Below are 15993 nucleotides of genomic sequence, written 5' to 3'. Positions count from 1 at the left end.
CATGATCCTGCTCCTTGAGGAAATGGAAAGACTGCTGCAGGTAAGGTCCCCAGTGGAGATACTGAATTATCTGTAGGGGGTGTGCAACTGCATATTCCCTGTTGGCAGCCAACATTTTCTTGAAAAGAGGAATTCTAAAGCCTGTATATGAGCAAAACAAGTGTGTGTGTATGAGAAAATAGGTTGATTTGACTGGGTTATCTAGACAAATGTCTGCAAGGTACAGTCTGGGGTTGCCACTTGTTTCTTAGCAATTAACAATGCTCCTGGTGTTGAAAAGCAAATCCTGGTCAAAGAAAAGACTGTCCTAAAACACTTTGTCCATACTAGTGCTGCCTGAAAGAAACAACAAAATTTACACTAGTGGTTTATATTTAACCAAGATTGAGAATTACTGAAGATTTTCAGAGCAGCTGCCAGCTCTGCTTTTGAGCCATTCTTGTGTTTTGATATTTGACCTACGCTTTGTAGGAACTTACTGCACTTCAGGAAGCCACAAAGGTGTGTGAAAAATTGCCAGCATCTTTGTCCTTGCACCCATTTCTTCCTTTTTTGAGGTCTTGTGATTCATTGACATGTTTCACAATCTCTGTGCACACATTTTATACAGCAAACCACAACTTCTCGGGTCGTTATTTAAAGGTGGAAGTAAAAACAGCCAATGCCCCTCCTCCATCACAAATGGAAAAAAAAGGGGGGTCAGGGTGGCAAAGAAACTTCCCCTTCCCAGCCCCTCCTTTCCTTGGAATGCTAATGGCATTCTGACAGGATGTTTCCCCTGTATAAAAGAGACACAAAGATTCATCTTTCTACTGAAAAAATCTGAGGTCGTAGCTAAGGATTTTAGTGAAAAATTAAAAGCAGAGAAAACCTTCTCATTACCGAGGGTTTTCTTTGAAAAGCGTTAGTATCACTGTAGAATTCTTTATCACTGTAGTTGTACTGAGGGAAGCACCTTGTCCATTCTCACCAATATGGCAGTGTCCCTTCTCTTCAGCTCTTGTGGTGCTCTGCAAACTTCAGTGTTCCACTTCTGTAGAGTTGGATAGGATATGCAATGATAAAGATAGCCTGATTTCATGCAAGCCATTTTAATCTTATAAATGGATCAGATTATGACAGCCTGCACCAAAGTAAAAGCACACTTTGATCCACCTGTGAGAAACTGCAGAGGGGATTAACCCTCTTTCTCCTTTATCTCACAGAGGAAATCTCCATGTGCTGTTAGCCACTGAGGGTGAATAAGAAATGCATTTTTAGAGGTATTGTCAAAACTGCATTCCTCTGACCAGTTGTTTGTTCTGAACCAAGTGAGTTCTTGGGGAGCACATGGAAAGCAACTCAGCATTTTTAGAAGTCATGATCTCTTTTTAAATCTTTATACTTTGGCATGTGTTTTCTTGGCACTTTTATATAGGTTATTTGAGCCAAGCTATTAATTAGCAGCAGTACACCTTTGATACAGAGGTTATGTTTGGGACACTCTGGGCAGATTGGATGGAGTTCTTCCATGTTTGAAAGCATTTACAATTTTTTTTTGTATGAACAGTATGCCTAAAAGTTTGAGTAGATGTTGAAGGATTCATTTGAGAATGAGGAGGAGTCACTGTGGCTGAATCAAGTAATATTTGCTCAAGAAGCCTGAACTGCAGCTGAAGTCCACAATTTGGGGATGGCTGAGAGACAGGTATTTTTGCTTCTGATTAAGTAGTATTTGCCACTGCAAAGCATAAAGGGAATATTCACTAGCCTGCCTCATTTGGGTTGGAAAATGAAATGTGGTGATCAATGCCATATGATACACAGACCCTCAGACAGGATTAGGAAAGGGGATGGAATGACCAAGATGATCAGAGACACCAACAGGAGTGAGGGTCTGTCAGCTTAACTATTACATTGTTGCAGTAAAAACTTTCTTGTTCTGTTTACTGGTATGTTGTCCTTTACTCTTTTCATGCATAAAAAGACATAGATTGGTGAAATTACCTAATGCCCAGTGGCCCAAAGTATTACAAATAGAAAATGTTTCCAGGTGAGCTGTTCATTGCTGCAAGAGTTCCTTGTTTGCCTTTTCTTGTCTTTTATCGTTAAAGATTGTTATACAAAGGGAACATACAAATCTCTAGATTTCTTTGTCTATTTGATCTTCTGTTTTGCTTCCTCATATGTCTGTTGTCCTTTCTGAAGGATGATGTAGGTGCAGATAGCTTGAAAGGAGGAAAAACCATAAAACTGCAAAACATAAGACTACAGAAATGCCTGGCAGGAGATTGTTCTTAGGGACAGTGTTATGGTGCAGGAACACGTGGCTCATTTCCTTTCTATTCTCCCCAGCATAAGCAACTGTTGGATTAGGAACCTTCAAGGCCTTGTTTAAAAATTGATCACACATAAATGTCTGTATAGTAATGGTACATGTAGTAATCATGCTCAATGAAATGAATTTTGGTATCCAGATGTGAAAGTCCCTGCATACACAGTTCTTGGACCTGCTTAGAATTCAATGGAAGCTTATACAAAGAACAGCAATTAATTTGCATGCTCTCCGTTGAAAAATGGGGACACAATTTTGCTGGTTTTCAGGTCAGCCCTCCACTGCATAAATGTCTTGAAAACATTTGAAAATAAGCCAGTTTGAATAGAGTAATATAACGTTTGTTTAATGCTTTCTTTAAAGATCAGACATGTTTGGTTTGAAAAACTTATCTGAATGCTCTTAAGCATGCTCAAGTATTGAATTTTTGTATGTAGCGTTATCTGGGTAACCCTACTAAAAGAAGCCAATGCCTATTTTTGCAAAAGAGAGGGTGGTAAGTGAACCAAAGTATTAAAACTTTTTTTTTTTGTTTCTACTGATCAAATATTAAATTGGCTGATGAAGACATGGACTTAAATAATAAAGTAATTCATATCTGCAGTGCTTAATTTTCAAATTTTTAGTCCAAGCTATTAACCAATCGCTTCTAAGTAGATGTCATGGTTTGACACTGGCACAATGCCAGTGCCTCCATGAGAATACTCTCTCCCTGGTTTCTGCTGTGAGATGTGACCAGGAATAAGCAAAGCAGGCTCCCACTTAGGAAAAAAAAAATATTAACTAAACTACAAGGAAAAAGGAGAAAGAAAAAAGAAACACACAAGGAAAATGAAAACTTCACAAATACATCTCCTCCTCCTCCTCCTCCCCAAATTCCCAATACAATACATCCCCCAAATCATTGACTCTCGGTCCGGCACCACCCTTCAGAATACTCAATCCTCAGTTCATCAAGAGGAGAAGGAGTCCTTCTTGTGCCAATGGTGACCTCTTCCTTTCATGTCCAGCCCTCTCACCACTGAACACGGACCAGAGCTGCTTCTAGCGTCGACTTTTAAGGATGCTTCATCCCACTCCAAAAAGGCACAATCTCAACTTTTGGGACATCTGTCCCCCCCATATTTTTCACCCCCTGGGGCTGAGGGGTACCCACACCGAACCCTCTTGGTCCTGAGGCATTGCCTCCCCCTAGAATGCAGTCCCTGTATCACAAGGAACATGGCTCTGTCCATGGCTACACAAAAAGAGTCCAGCAAAAGCCACTCTGTCATCTCTTCCCACTAAGATTCTTCTCTATTCTTCCAACAGCTCTCACTTGCCCAGACCTCTCTCACACTTGCCCATTTCCTTCTTCATCTTCCACTCTATCTCTCTTCTAGGAAAGGTTAATGTTCTCTAAAGTTTTTATTGTCTGAAAAGGGGTTAAAAGCTCCTACAGGTGGCTGGCTACATCCCTCCCCCCCTCCCCCTTCTTATCCTTCTCAGCCGTGCTGCCAGCACAGGCCCATGTTTATCCAGTTTCAAGGTTACAGTCCCAGGCAGCGGCTCTCTCTCTCTCTCTGTGTCTCTCAGGGGGGCTGCCCGATGGCTCCGGTGTTTCTCTCTCTCTCTCTGTGTCTCTCAGGGGGGCTGCCCGATGGCTCCCGGTGTCTCTCTCTCTCTCTCTTCCACCCTTCCACCCTCGGGCTCAGGCCTACCTCTCCCAGCCACATGGCTTTTCCCCTCCCCTGCCCAGCCAGCAGCTGGGCCAGGGCAGAGACCCGAACTCTGTCCCGCCGGGAACCCAAGAGGCCCTCCCAGGGGAGAGCCCTGCTTTTAACCCCGTGTTCTCAGAGGCGGATCCATGTCCTAATGGCCACATTAGGTGCCAATATTAAAATCTGAGCACCAATTGGCCTGACCACAACATCCCAGAAAACATATCTCCTGTAAAACCACCACAGCAGACAACCTTATTCATTTGGAAAATATGGGAATGCTGCAACTTTCTATTCATTTATTTGTGAATTGGTTAAGCTACATTTTCTAAGAATATATTCATATAACTTCTGTTGGTGTCACAGTTTTGTTTTGAAAGTGTTACAGTGGCCATCAAGACAAGCCAAAGCCTAGACTGTTTTAGCTGATCCCTGTTTTTCAGGCTAGGGTTGAAAAATGAGGACTAGAAGAACAGCAACTGAGTTACTCAACCATGCTGAACACAGAGCTCTTGCATAGAAAGCATTGCATTGTCAATGAGCAGACTCCAGCACACTTGACTATTTCTCTTGGCTGAGCCCTCCAGAGCTCTAAGGGGTATGTAGAAAAAAATGGGTTTTTTAGAAAGCACTTGCCATCCCTTCCTCCTTTCCCCTGCTTCCAGATGGCATTATATAAACACACAGTTCCAGGTGACTTCCTTCGTCTTCCTACCTGGGAAGTGGCTGTGTAGAACTATAGTAACTGATGCTGTATATTTTGATGTAGACAATAATTTTGCTGTCTATCCAGAGAGACCTATAATTTTGTGAATTATGCTTTGGGATAAAATGTACTTACTGATGTAAATCTAGCATAACTTTCTTGGATTCTTCTTTTGCTTGTCTAGTGCCAAAAAACTTAAACTTTATGGCCATGATTTAGCTACCTTCTTTAGCTGGATGTACATGTGTGGTATGTGACTTTGGCACATGGATGAGGGACGGCAGAAGGGTTTCTCCTGCTAAGTAAATATTCTCTGTAACTTCAATATGTGACTCCCCATCCTTTTAATCCAAGAATGACACTTGTCTTTCAGGTCATTAGAAAAACATTTCTTTTCATTGTAGTTTATGGTAAAATTGGCTGGCAATAGTCTTTATTTGAAAAAAGTATTAATCTCTTTTTTTATTAGCATGAACTGCATGATTTTTTCAAAAAGAGTAATGGAACTTTTATTTTGCTTTGGTCTTCTTCTGAAGAATTCCTGTACTACAGATAGATTCCTAGCTGAATGAGACACCACCTTCTTTGCCCATGTTCCTTCTTTGGTGAGAAGAAATTAGAGTAATGCTACTCATTTAGGCACTGTGCATCCTGGGGCTGTGGACTATCTGACATGAGTTTTACCAGTGCAGTATGATGAGCTGCAGCAGTGCCTCCTTTTCCCTATCCTACATCTGTTAATATGTTCAATATCTCTCATTGGGTTTTTTTCCTTGGGTTTCCCTTTTGCCAGTTTGGGCAGTGGATCCAGACCAATGTGCAACAAGTTTGGCTATGCTAATTCTACAGTTTCTGGTATACTTGGATCAAAACTCCCCACTTTAATACTATACTGAAATGAGGATAGATGCTTTTAATTTAGCACACACCATTATTCAATTTTACTTGCCATTTGACAGGAGTGAGATGTTCCGGTCCTGTAATCTGAACAATTAATTTTTTAAGTAATTGCCTGTCAACTGTGATGGGTGAGCAAAACTAGACAAATATGGGTAGCACTAGTGCTGTTTCCCCAGGAGCATTGTTTGCAAGGGCAACTATGGTATAACCTTTTGGAGAAGACGGGGCTCCTCTTTCTCTTTTGACTGCAATCCAAGGGGTGAAGTAAGCACCTCAAACCTAGGCTGCTTTGCCAAAGAACTTAAAGCAATCAGCAAGGTTGGTGAATGGTTTTCTTTGAAATTCTAATTTTTTAAAAAAATTATTTATAAAGGTGGGGTATGAAGTTCTTTGAGGGTTTTTTTATTGCTGTCTTGGGAGGTTTGTGGAGTTTTTGTTTTTAGTTGGTTTTTTTTTGAGACTGAAACCAACCTGGTGTTTGATACTGAAGTGTTGAAAGACCAGTGTGTTTAACTTTGAAAAGCATCCCAAGTACCTTGGGGATGTTGTAAATCCAGATTCTTAGGAGAGCAAAATGCTACTGTAATGGATCCCCTTTGAGACATTTCAGTCCTCAATTTGCTTTCCTATTACTGTAGTGTGCTGTGCAGTGTGATGTTTGGAAATTAGTACCACAGCACAAGAGAGATTTCTACCCATTTTTAATGTGTGTGACTTTAGGGCTCTGTGGAGGGAGGCACCTGACTGAGTGGAAGGGTTTGCGATTCCCTGAGCTGGGAATGTGTAGGTGTGAGGGTTGATTCGAGGCTGTCATATACCTGTACACTCTACTGGTCTGTATCACACCAAGTTGATTTTCATGACTTTTCCCATTGAGAAAGTACTAAAGCAATTGTGGGTCTGGCTTTAACTGCTGCACCTATCACCCTTCCCAGGCAAGGGACCTGAAACTCTTTATGCTGGGCAGAAACTCAATGACAATGAGTGGCACACTGTCCGCGTGGTGCGGCGAGGAAAGAGCCTCAAGCTGATCGTGGATGATGATGTTGCTGAGGGTAAGTGTGATGCATCAGTGTTTTTTGATCACTGTGTCTCTGTTGCTAGTCTTTGCCATTATGCTCCTTCTCCCTGTTCTTCTGGATATCTCTCCCCCACCCCTTCCTGTTAGCACTCGTGTATTATTTAGTGTTACAATGTTGAAAATGAATGTTCAGGTCTGAGAGACTCAGCCAGCACCAGAAACTTCTGTGACAACTGTAATGACCTGAGATATGGGTTTAGGAGACAGATAAGCTTATACTTATCTCAGACTGTAGAGGGTTCAGCAGAACTTTCTCTTGGTCCAGGTAGACTGAACACACTCCATTCCTGAGTTGCACGTGTGATGGTTTCCAATGCTGTGGAATCAAGGACAAGGCTCTCTGGACTGTTCCTCTGCACAAACTTTTCCTTGATGATAAACCTGCATGAAGTACATGTGTTACAGAGCACAGATTTATATCTCTGCTGCTCATTTTTGGTTTTTCTTCCATTTTTAAAAAATTTATTTTACTTTTTGTAGTTTGGGCATTATAGGTTATTTCCTTTATGTATTTTTAGTTTCCCAAGTTCTTGTGTGCATGGTTCAGAGCCATCCAGAAGAAAAAGCAAAAGCAAGCAAAGATGTTTATTCTCAGCTTTGGTTTAGAGTTTAGGGAGGATCCTGACTCGGCAAAGTTTATCAGTCCTTTTTTTTTTTTTTAATTATTTTAGTTTTTAAATAATTTTCTGAATTTTCAGACAGCTTTTTGAGCTTCTACTTCTTGTTGCAGAGAAATGTAGTTGAAAGGAGGCAAGAAAAGATCAGTCAGGAAAGTTGATGTGTCCCAGGTTAAGGTTTGCATTGAAATGATCAAAGTACTCCAGACTGATCCTTTTTTAATTGCAGAATTTTAAGAGATTATACTTTTCATGTCCATTTCCCCATGACTGCAAGAGCCAGAATCCTATTTTTCTTTTCTTTTGAAGATCTAAAATTCTCATATTTGTATATAACTTTAGGAACTGGGCTTTTGAGAAAAACATCAGCCTTTTGGAGGCTGATGATAATAAAACAACAACAACAAACAACAAAAACTAAGACAAAAACCCAAACCAAAACAAAACCGGGAATCCTGGGTGCAAAACTGATGCAGGTATAATTGTTAGTTTACACCCATGCTGGTTTGCCAAAAAGCTGAAATCCTCTTATCTGAGTAGCTTTGACTCAGAATGCAACTAGGAGTAATGGCTGCCACATAGTGCTGGAACACTGTAACCTATCTCTGAAAAAAACTATTTTTCTTCTGTATGAATGTGAATTTTTTTAAATATTGTGGTAATTTAGATAATTTGGAAAGCCAGGAGTCAGAAATCTGAAATATGCTCAAAGAAGTTGGCTTACAGGAAAATGGTTTGAAATAAGTTTTCTCTCTGAAGTAAATATGTACCGTCCTATATAGGCTGTGATTTTGCAGGAGAGAACAAGGAACATGCAAGAAAAATAATTCCCTCTCCTCGTTGAAATTCAGCCTTGGTAGTGGCTTGGTCAAAATTAGCTCATAGGAAAAATGATTTTTATTTAGGAGGGAACTTAAAAGAAACACTTCATCCCGATTACTTCTAAATTTGAGAACAATTCTTCTGGATGTGCTTTTTTAGGAAGCACCACGGGGTGGCACTCTCTGCATTACCGAACCGATCCCCCAAAGCCATCTGTTCTTCAAGTCTTTTTCACGAAGCTGAGTTTATAAATAATAATGATAGAATCCTGTACTAAAATAGGATACGCATATGTACATGTATATGAATTACATAATTAAAGATGCATTACAGCTAAAAATATCTGTTAAAAGAATGCCATCATGGCAAAGTCAGAAGTCAGAAAAGCCAGAGTTAAGATTTTTTGTGCAATCTGCATCCCACTTCCTTGGGCAGATGATAACAGTCTTCAGTGGTGTGGTCACATAGATTTTTCCACAGGATTCTTGCTGTCTTAAGCATAGATCAGAAATCTAAATTAGGCCCCCAGTAAAAATAAACAGCCTATCTGATTTCTGTTTTCTTATTGCTTGTTTGCAACAATGCACACCAGCTGAATTTTGCTCTAAATTTAGATTATTTTTTTAAATTTTTCAAGTTTTTTTATTTTGTGTGTGTGTGTGTTTTAGGCTACTCATCAACATGTCTATACAGAACTAAAAAGCTTAACTGGATTTATTCCCATGTCCATGTTACGTGAAGCGAGTGGGCATCTTTTTCCCATTTTACAGGTTTGGGAGCAGCCAGATTATAGTTGGATGTATTTGGTACAAATTTGCTGTGTTCTTTTAGTAATTTTCATCAGAAAGATTCAGCATGTCTGTAAATTAGTTGAACCCTGCCCCTTGGAGAATTAGATGTAGACAATTAATGACCACCTATGAAAAATTTGTAATGAAGTGTCTGACTTGGTTTCCTGTAGAGCATCCAAGGCAGAGACAGAATCCAATTTTGGACAGCATTTTACTGTTTAATGCAAAGGTTCACAAAACCTTTGTCCCACATTCCTCCTGACCTCAGAACAGATGTCAGAACATCAGTGGTAAATGAGACACAAATACAGCAGATATATTCCTCTCTATGGCATCTTCCTAGCACCCAAATACCACAGTGGAGGCTGGAATTTTTTCTGTCTGCTACCACTTGAAATAGAGAGCTTCTGATTGCTGTAGTAGGTACAGTACTCTATAGAGCACAGTGGGGAACTAGAGGTGAACTCTGCAGGTGGGGCTGATAGCTAATGAGATCAGAAAATCCTGGATTGCACTCCATGACTTCCTGGGCAATTACATCTCTGTCCTGATTCTGATCTTGTATTGCCATGTCCTTTGCAGCTTTTCACTCAACTACTCCTGACTTTCTACAGTACTGCCTCTAGCACTATTTTTTTTTTATTAACCCAGCTCCAGTTTTCTCATTTTTCACCTTTTCTAAGATTCTGGTCTCACTTTCTCCAAACTCCCTCACTCCATTTTTAATGCCCCCTATATTTGGGCTCCCTGTCCCAGTGTACTCCGGATTCCCCAGTCTTAGCTTTTTTCTCCTACTCAGGCCACAATTGCCTTATATTTTTTTAAGTGTAAAAGAAAAAGGCAGGAGTTTTCTTGCCTTTGAGAACTGACATCTCTTAATTTTATTCTTCTAATTTTTTGAAGTAAAAAAAAAACAGGCTTTTTTTTAAGTGACTTTTATAATTTTAAGAAAATACACTTCTGGTTTGGAAAAATCATAAATTTTATAACACTGAAATCGAAACTCTAAGAATCACAGTAGTGGAAGTGAGAAAGCTGTCTAAACAAATTTCCCCATGTACAGTTTCAATTTCTGGAAACTTCAATTTTTCAAACTAAAATAATATTATTTCTGGTAAAGAACTGTTTCTGACACTTGAATTTTTAAATAGTCAGAAATTTATGACTGCCTTCAGCTGCTTCTAAGTTTGATCCACTGTGTCTGCTTGGATTGAAGTTTTCCATGGTCTTTGTATAATTGTATAGATATTTAGATCCACTGGTAAAATTTGGAATAAGTGAAAAAGGTGAATTGGTTTATATAATATTTTTTCTTCATATTTGAAGTAGATAGCTGAAAAAAAATTCTAATAACAATTGTGCTTGCTTGCTGTCTTTGAATAAAATTTGTTCACATTTGGACCAAGTATAAATTGAAAACCTGCAGTTTGTACATGACTGTGAGAAGTGAGTTAGAAATATTTCAGAGTTTCCAGAATGTCTAAGCAAGAAAATGACCATCAGTTCATGTAAACTGACTCTATACATTACAAGCCAGGATGTATCATCCAGGTGTCTTTATAAGTGTATTCAGGTTTTGTTCTATCCCCAACAGAGAAAAAAAAGTCAAAGTCACAACTCGTAGGAAAAGTCTTGAAAGGACGACTGGTTTTTTGTTGGTCTATTTTTTTTTTTTTTGTCTTTTAATGCCTGGAAGTTCTTATGGTGAGAAATGTTAGGAGACTTCAGGAGATGGCACAGATAATGAGAAACCTTTCAGCCCAAGTTGATGTAACCTAGGGGAATTGGAGGAGTTTGTTCTGTGTTCAGCTATGGTGATTGGTATGATTCCTAGGTATAACCCCAATGACTGACAAATATCTCTTGCAGTGACTGGTTGAGAGTTGTGTAGATATGCTCGCAGTGACTAGTTGAGAATTGTGTAGATATATATGCTTGCTGACCAGCAGATGCAGTTAAGTCAGATACTGTTGCTAAATTTCGTCTGTCTATAGCACAGTGGAAATATTTATTCTGGTCTTTATCCAGTTGTCAAATTTCACAAAGTTAGTGTGACTTTAAATATCTTTGTTCCCTCTGGATTTTAAACCTGGTGAATTTTACCAGCACATTAAAATGTTATGAGAGGGACCAACAGGTGGTGTGGCTGTATTCTTTGGAAAATCTGCTAAAAGAGAGGACTGTGCACTGATTATCATCATGGACAAAACACACTTGACTTGGAGACAATTAATTTAATTTACTGCCAATTAAAAATAGAGTTGAATGGTGAGAAACAAAGACAAGAAAGCAGAACAGTGCTTTCTGTTATTGAAAGCCTCTTTTATTGAATTTGCTCCTCCCTGCCTCTCCCACCTGCCCCAACTAGGCAGAGAAGGGGATTGGGGAATGGTGGCTGTGCTCAGCCTGTAACAGATCCTCTCTGATGCTCCTTCCTTCTCACACTTCTGTCCTGCTCCAGTGTGGGTCCTAGCCATGGAATGCAGTCCTTCATGAAGTGCTCCAGCATGGGTGGTCTCCATAGGCTTTCTCCAGTGTAGGCTTTCCAGGGGCTGCAGTTCCTTCAGCAAATATCCACCTGCACTAGCACAAGAGTCCTCTATGAGTTGCAGTGTAATTGTCTGCAACACTGTAATCTTCTTTGTGGATGATGGATAATTTCTACTCTGGCACCTGGAATGCCTCCTCCCCCCTCTTTTCAATCCTTAATGTTTATAGGGGTTTGAGTTGGTTTGTTTTTGTTTTTTTTCCCCCCTTTGTTTCTTGTGAGTAGCATTATGTCCTTTCTTACACATTTTTTCCCAGGTACCACCATCTTGTCCAAGGGGCTCAGCTGTGCCCTGTGGTGGATGGGTTGTAGCCATTTGGAATTGGCCATTTCAGGCACGTGATAGCCCCAGCCTTTCCTCACTAAGGCTGCCCTGCAGCTACCCCCCAGCCAACACCACACTCCATAAACCCAATGAGAACTGCAGAAAATTTCGTGAGAGAAAAAATAATGGCCTACATGTAGCAGAATTTGAATAGTAGTTGTACAGTGAACACTTGGAAAACAACTAAATTCTTAGTATTTCATTCATTCCTTTTTACTAAGTGGATCAAGGCTCATGTACAAAAACACTGTGCACATGTGACCAAATAGCGAGCACTACCTTAATGAAGAGCTATGGAGAGCTAAAATAAGATTGGCTGAAAGGATTTTCATTCTGATGTTGGCCAACTTGTCCTTATAGCATACTGTTCTATTTCATCCGTCTGTATGGGTTCTGTGTCAGCACTGGTGCCTAGCACACTTAGTGAAACATTTAAACAATGCTGTATGAGGAGTCTGACAGTAGTACTTGGCATACTGAATAGCTTGGATATTTTGAGAAGTTAAAATCTTGTCATGATGTGGTAAATAGCCCAAGTGGTAGGTTGATGATTTAAATAGATGGAGGGCTTTTTACCTGTTGCATTTTGTCTATTTCCTTCCTGCCATGCTCTTAAAAGAGAAATAACATTAGGCACAAGGAGAGAACAAAGGAATAAATATCAGCAATTTTATGACTGTTCTCACTTCTCTCACTGCTCTATTTATATTAATCTATGTTTAACAAGTGTTTTCAGGAGATGCACTTGGAAAAGTTGTTTTGGAAGTGTTCGAGTTGTTTGGCAGATGGTCTGCTGCATCAAATAGATCACCATCAGCTTTAAGGGAGATGCCTGGTCCTCTTCACAGACAATAAAGTCTGTGAAGCACAGGGAAAAGGACAGGGCTTGCTGCCCATGGCCCTATAGGGGCCTGTCTTTTCTGCCAGATTTTGGCAACTGCTAGACTCACACATCTCCACCAAGCCTCTTCACCAAGATTCTGTACATCCTTTCTTATGCAAGCTACTGAACAGTGATTGGATAGGATTTAGTTCTGCTATCAGTCTGGAAACTGGAGTTTGGTGGGCTCTATATAACTTATTACTGATCCCCAGTATTTCTCCTTGTTTCTGTCCTTCAAGGCACAATGGTTGGTGATCACACCCGCTTGGAGTTCCACAACATTGAGACAGGGATCATGACAGAGAAGCGCTACATCTCCGTCATCCCCTCCAGCTTCATTGGGCACCTGCAGAGCCTCATGTTCAATGGGATGCTCTACATCGACCTGTGCAAGAACGGCGACATTGACTACTGCGAGCTGAAGGCACGCTTTGGGCTCCGCAACATCATAGCCGACCCTGTCACGTTCAAGACTAAGAGCAGCTACTTGAGCTTGGCCACCTTGCAGGCTTATACATCCATGCACCTCTTCTTTCAGTTCAAGACCACCTCAGCTGATGGTTTCATCCTCTTTAACAGTGGTGATGGCAATGACTTTATCGCAGTTGAACTAGTCAAGGGGTAAGTGGCTTTCTGTTGTTTTCCACCAGCTTTATTTATGGATAAATTACTTATAGGTGTAAGCATTTAAAGCTTAGATGAAGAGAAGTTCAGCTGATACCCATGTTTTGTCTGTTTGCTGAGCTGTAAGATGAAATGTTTAAACAAAAACACTGAAGCTTTAGACTCCTCATTTTATCACTGACTTTCTCCTATGGCTGTGGGAGGGACATTTTTACAGTGTGCAACATTAGTATTTTAAGTCATTGGGACATAGTTAGACTAATATTTTGTCCTTTCAACCTTGCAGATTAGCACAGAGGAGGAGATGTGCTGAGAGCTCTGTATGTCTCTTCTTCCCCACTCCCTCTCCCTTTTCTTTTTCCATTGTAATACCTGTTTTTCTCCCATCTCCAGTGAAGGAAAAAGAAAAAGCACATGGGCTGCTGAATTTGTACTTCTGCTGGTGATGCTTGATGAAAAGCAAACTCAGCTTGCTTTTGAGCTGCTGTATTCTTTTCAGAAGACCTATAGCTCATAAAAAAAAATCCTTGTTAGCTGAACAAATTTTGATCTCTGATGATTTAGTCATGGTAGACATGTTTTCCACAGTTTACTAGTCCTGTTTATTTCAGTTCAATCTGTTTTTGTTTTTGGCTTTGCACATAGTTCTGTAAGTGGGACATTGAGTAATAAAAAAAGCAACAGTCACGATCTCCTGGTGCTCTGTTGAGAGTAGAATTTTGTTGTCTTTTTTTTTTTTTTTTTCTTTTCTGAGTAGAATACTTCTCTTCCATCCTCAGGTGGATTTCTGTGTTTGAACTATATAAATAATTCAGGGTAACACTCCCATGACTTCAGTCTTTGTTAGGGTCTCTATTTTTGCCAAAAGCTTTGGTAATTGTTTTTCAGCTGTTTGAATAAGTCTAGGATCTCATGAGAATTTTAGTACAATTTTTCAAGTGAGTTTCCTAATTAACTTCTTATGGGAGTTATTCAAAACTCAGAATTAACCTAGGGAATATGTGCCCCAAATAGTCATATCTAGTGTTACTCCCCAGTACATTTATCAATATTACCAATTTAAAAAAAAATTATATGCACAGACAGTGTTTTTGTGGATCTGAGAGAAATTTGTGAAAAAGAGGAATGTTTTATGGTTAGAATCTGATTACTTGAAATGTTGTCATCTCAAAATACTAATCTTTACACTTTGGTGGAAAGGAAACAACTATATTCTTTCAAAGCAGTGGCTAATATTTTGGATTATTAGAACTTTCTAACCCTGAGATATTTCCCTTCATGACTTCTTAAAGTTAATTTACCAGCTCTGGCTAAAATACAGTAATGCTGAAGTTCTTCCAGAATATGAACCAGTTCTTGCTCTATTTACACAGGTATATACACTACGTGTTTGACCTTGGAAATGGACCTAACGTTATCAAAGGCAACAGTGATCGTCCTCTGAATGACAACCAGTGGCACAATGTTGTCATTACCAGAGATAACAGTAACACACACAGCTTAAAAGTGGACACCAAGGTGGTCACTCAGGTTATCAACGGTGCCAAAAATCTGGATCTTAAAGGTAAACTCTACTAGATTGACAGATTCCCCCTTTTGTTCTTGCAGGGCTGAACTAGTGAACAGGAGAAAGCTTGGAGTAGCCATGCATTGCAAAGCAGTGAATCTGGACTTTGCACATTTTGGCTTTCAAGTTCATTTATATCTTTTGTTTGACAACTTCTTGTAGCCAAATAATTTGTCATATTTTGCTTTTTCAGAAATTGTAATTTTTCAGTTTTTCCTAGTTAGGTAGCAATGAGAACTGGGGTTATTTAGGGGAATTTGTGATGGGTTCTTTATTTGATTTTGTTTTTATTTTGATTGGTTGTTCAGTTTTTGGGTTTGTTTTGGTTTTTTTGTAGTAAAGGAATCAGAAATTATTTCTTGCACAATATTTTGCTTTGGTTTTAACTTTTTCTGAACGTGTGATCACTTTGCTTTATTCACATTTGGTGGCAAGAAAAGTGGCAAGAAGGTGTGTAACCTCCTCCTCCTTGTGTTTACCCCTCTCTGCTCAAGGTGATCTCTACATTGCTGGCCTGGCTCAAGGCATGTATAGCAACCTCCCAAAGCTTGTGGCCTCTCGTGATGGATTTCAGGGCTGCCTGGCATCTGTAGACCTGAATGGGCGCCTGCCTGACCTTATCAACGATGCTCTGCACCGCAGTGGGCAGATTGAGCGTGGGTGTGAAGGTACGACTGATTTCAGAGAGGTTCCCTTCTCTAGCACTCACTTCACACTTCATTGCTGCACTCCGTGCACTACTTGTTTACCTTACTGTCCATTTTGCTTCCATGGCAATATTGTTTATTACACTTTTGTCTACCAAATGCAGCTTATGGATTGCCAGTTCCTGTGAGTGGCTCAGCAGCTCTTTGCCTTCGTGCTCTATCCCCTGTGAGTTGGTACCTGTAGTAGTCGGAAGGGATGGTACTAGGGAATGGACTACTACTTACTAGTAGTTTTTTCAGAGTGGTTTATTAGCATTGCAGTAGCCTTAAAATACTTTGGAAGATGTTCTGAGCATTCAGTTAATTTGTGCTTCAGAGCAGCCTTTCTTGGGATCCACAGAAGTAAGTATTTGGAAGAACAAATAGAGACAGGGGAAATGGAAGGTAGAAGGAGCTGAATGGTAAGGA

At 40.0% G+C, this 15993-nt stretch overlaps 1 protein-coding gene across 21 annotated transcripts in view; it reads left to right on the top strand.

Moving 5' to 3' along the window:
* Positions 1 to 15993, top strand: part of NRXN3 (neurexin 3) — a 967492-nt gene that overhangs the window by 417526 nt on the left and 533973 nt on the right. For all 21 annotated transcript variants that reach the window (XM_071426717.1, XM_071426711.1, XM_071426710.1 and 18 more), the window contains 4 exons: positions 6556 to 6675; positions 12927 to 13308; positions 14685 to 14875; positions 15373 to 15546. In XM_071426717.1, the coding sequence (XP_071282818.1) occupies positions 6556 to 6675; positions 12927 to 13308; positions 14685 to 14875; positions 15373 to 15546 (867 nt within the window). The remainder of the gene's footprint in view (positions 1 to 6555; positions 6676 to 12926; positions 13309 to 14684; positions 14876 to 15372; positions 15547 to 15993) is intronic.

This window comes from Agelaius tricolor, unplaced genomic scaffold (assembly GCF_023055355.1).
Source record: "Agelaius tricolor isolate 1412-34295 unplaced genomic scaffold, bAgeTri1.0.p SCAF_5, whole genome shotgun sequence".
Lineage (NCBI taxonomy): Eukaryota > Metazoa > Chordata > Aves > Passeriformes > Icteridae > Agelaius > Agelaius tricolor.
The sequence above is the reverse complement of the archived record's forward strand: the minus strand, read 5'-3'. Positions and strand labels throughout refer to the sequence as shown.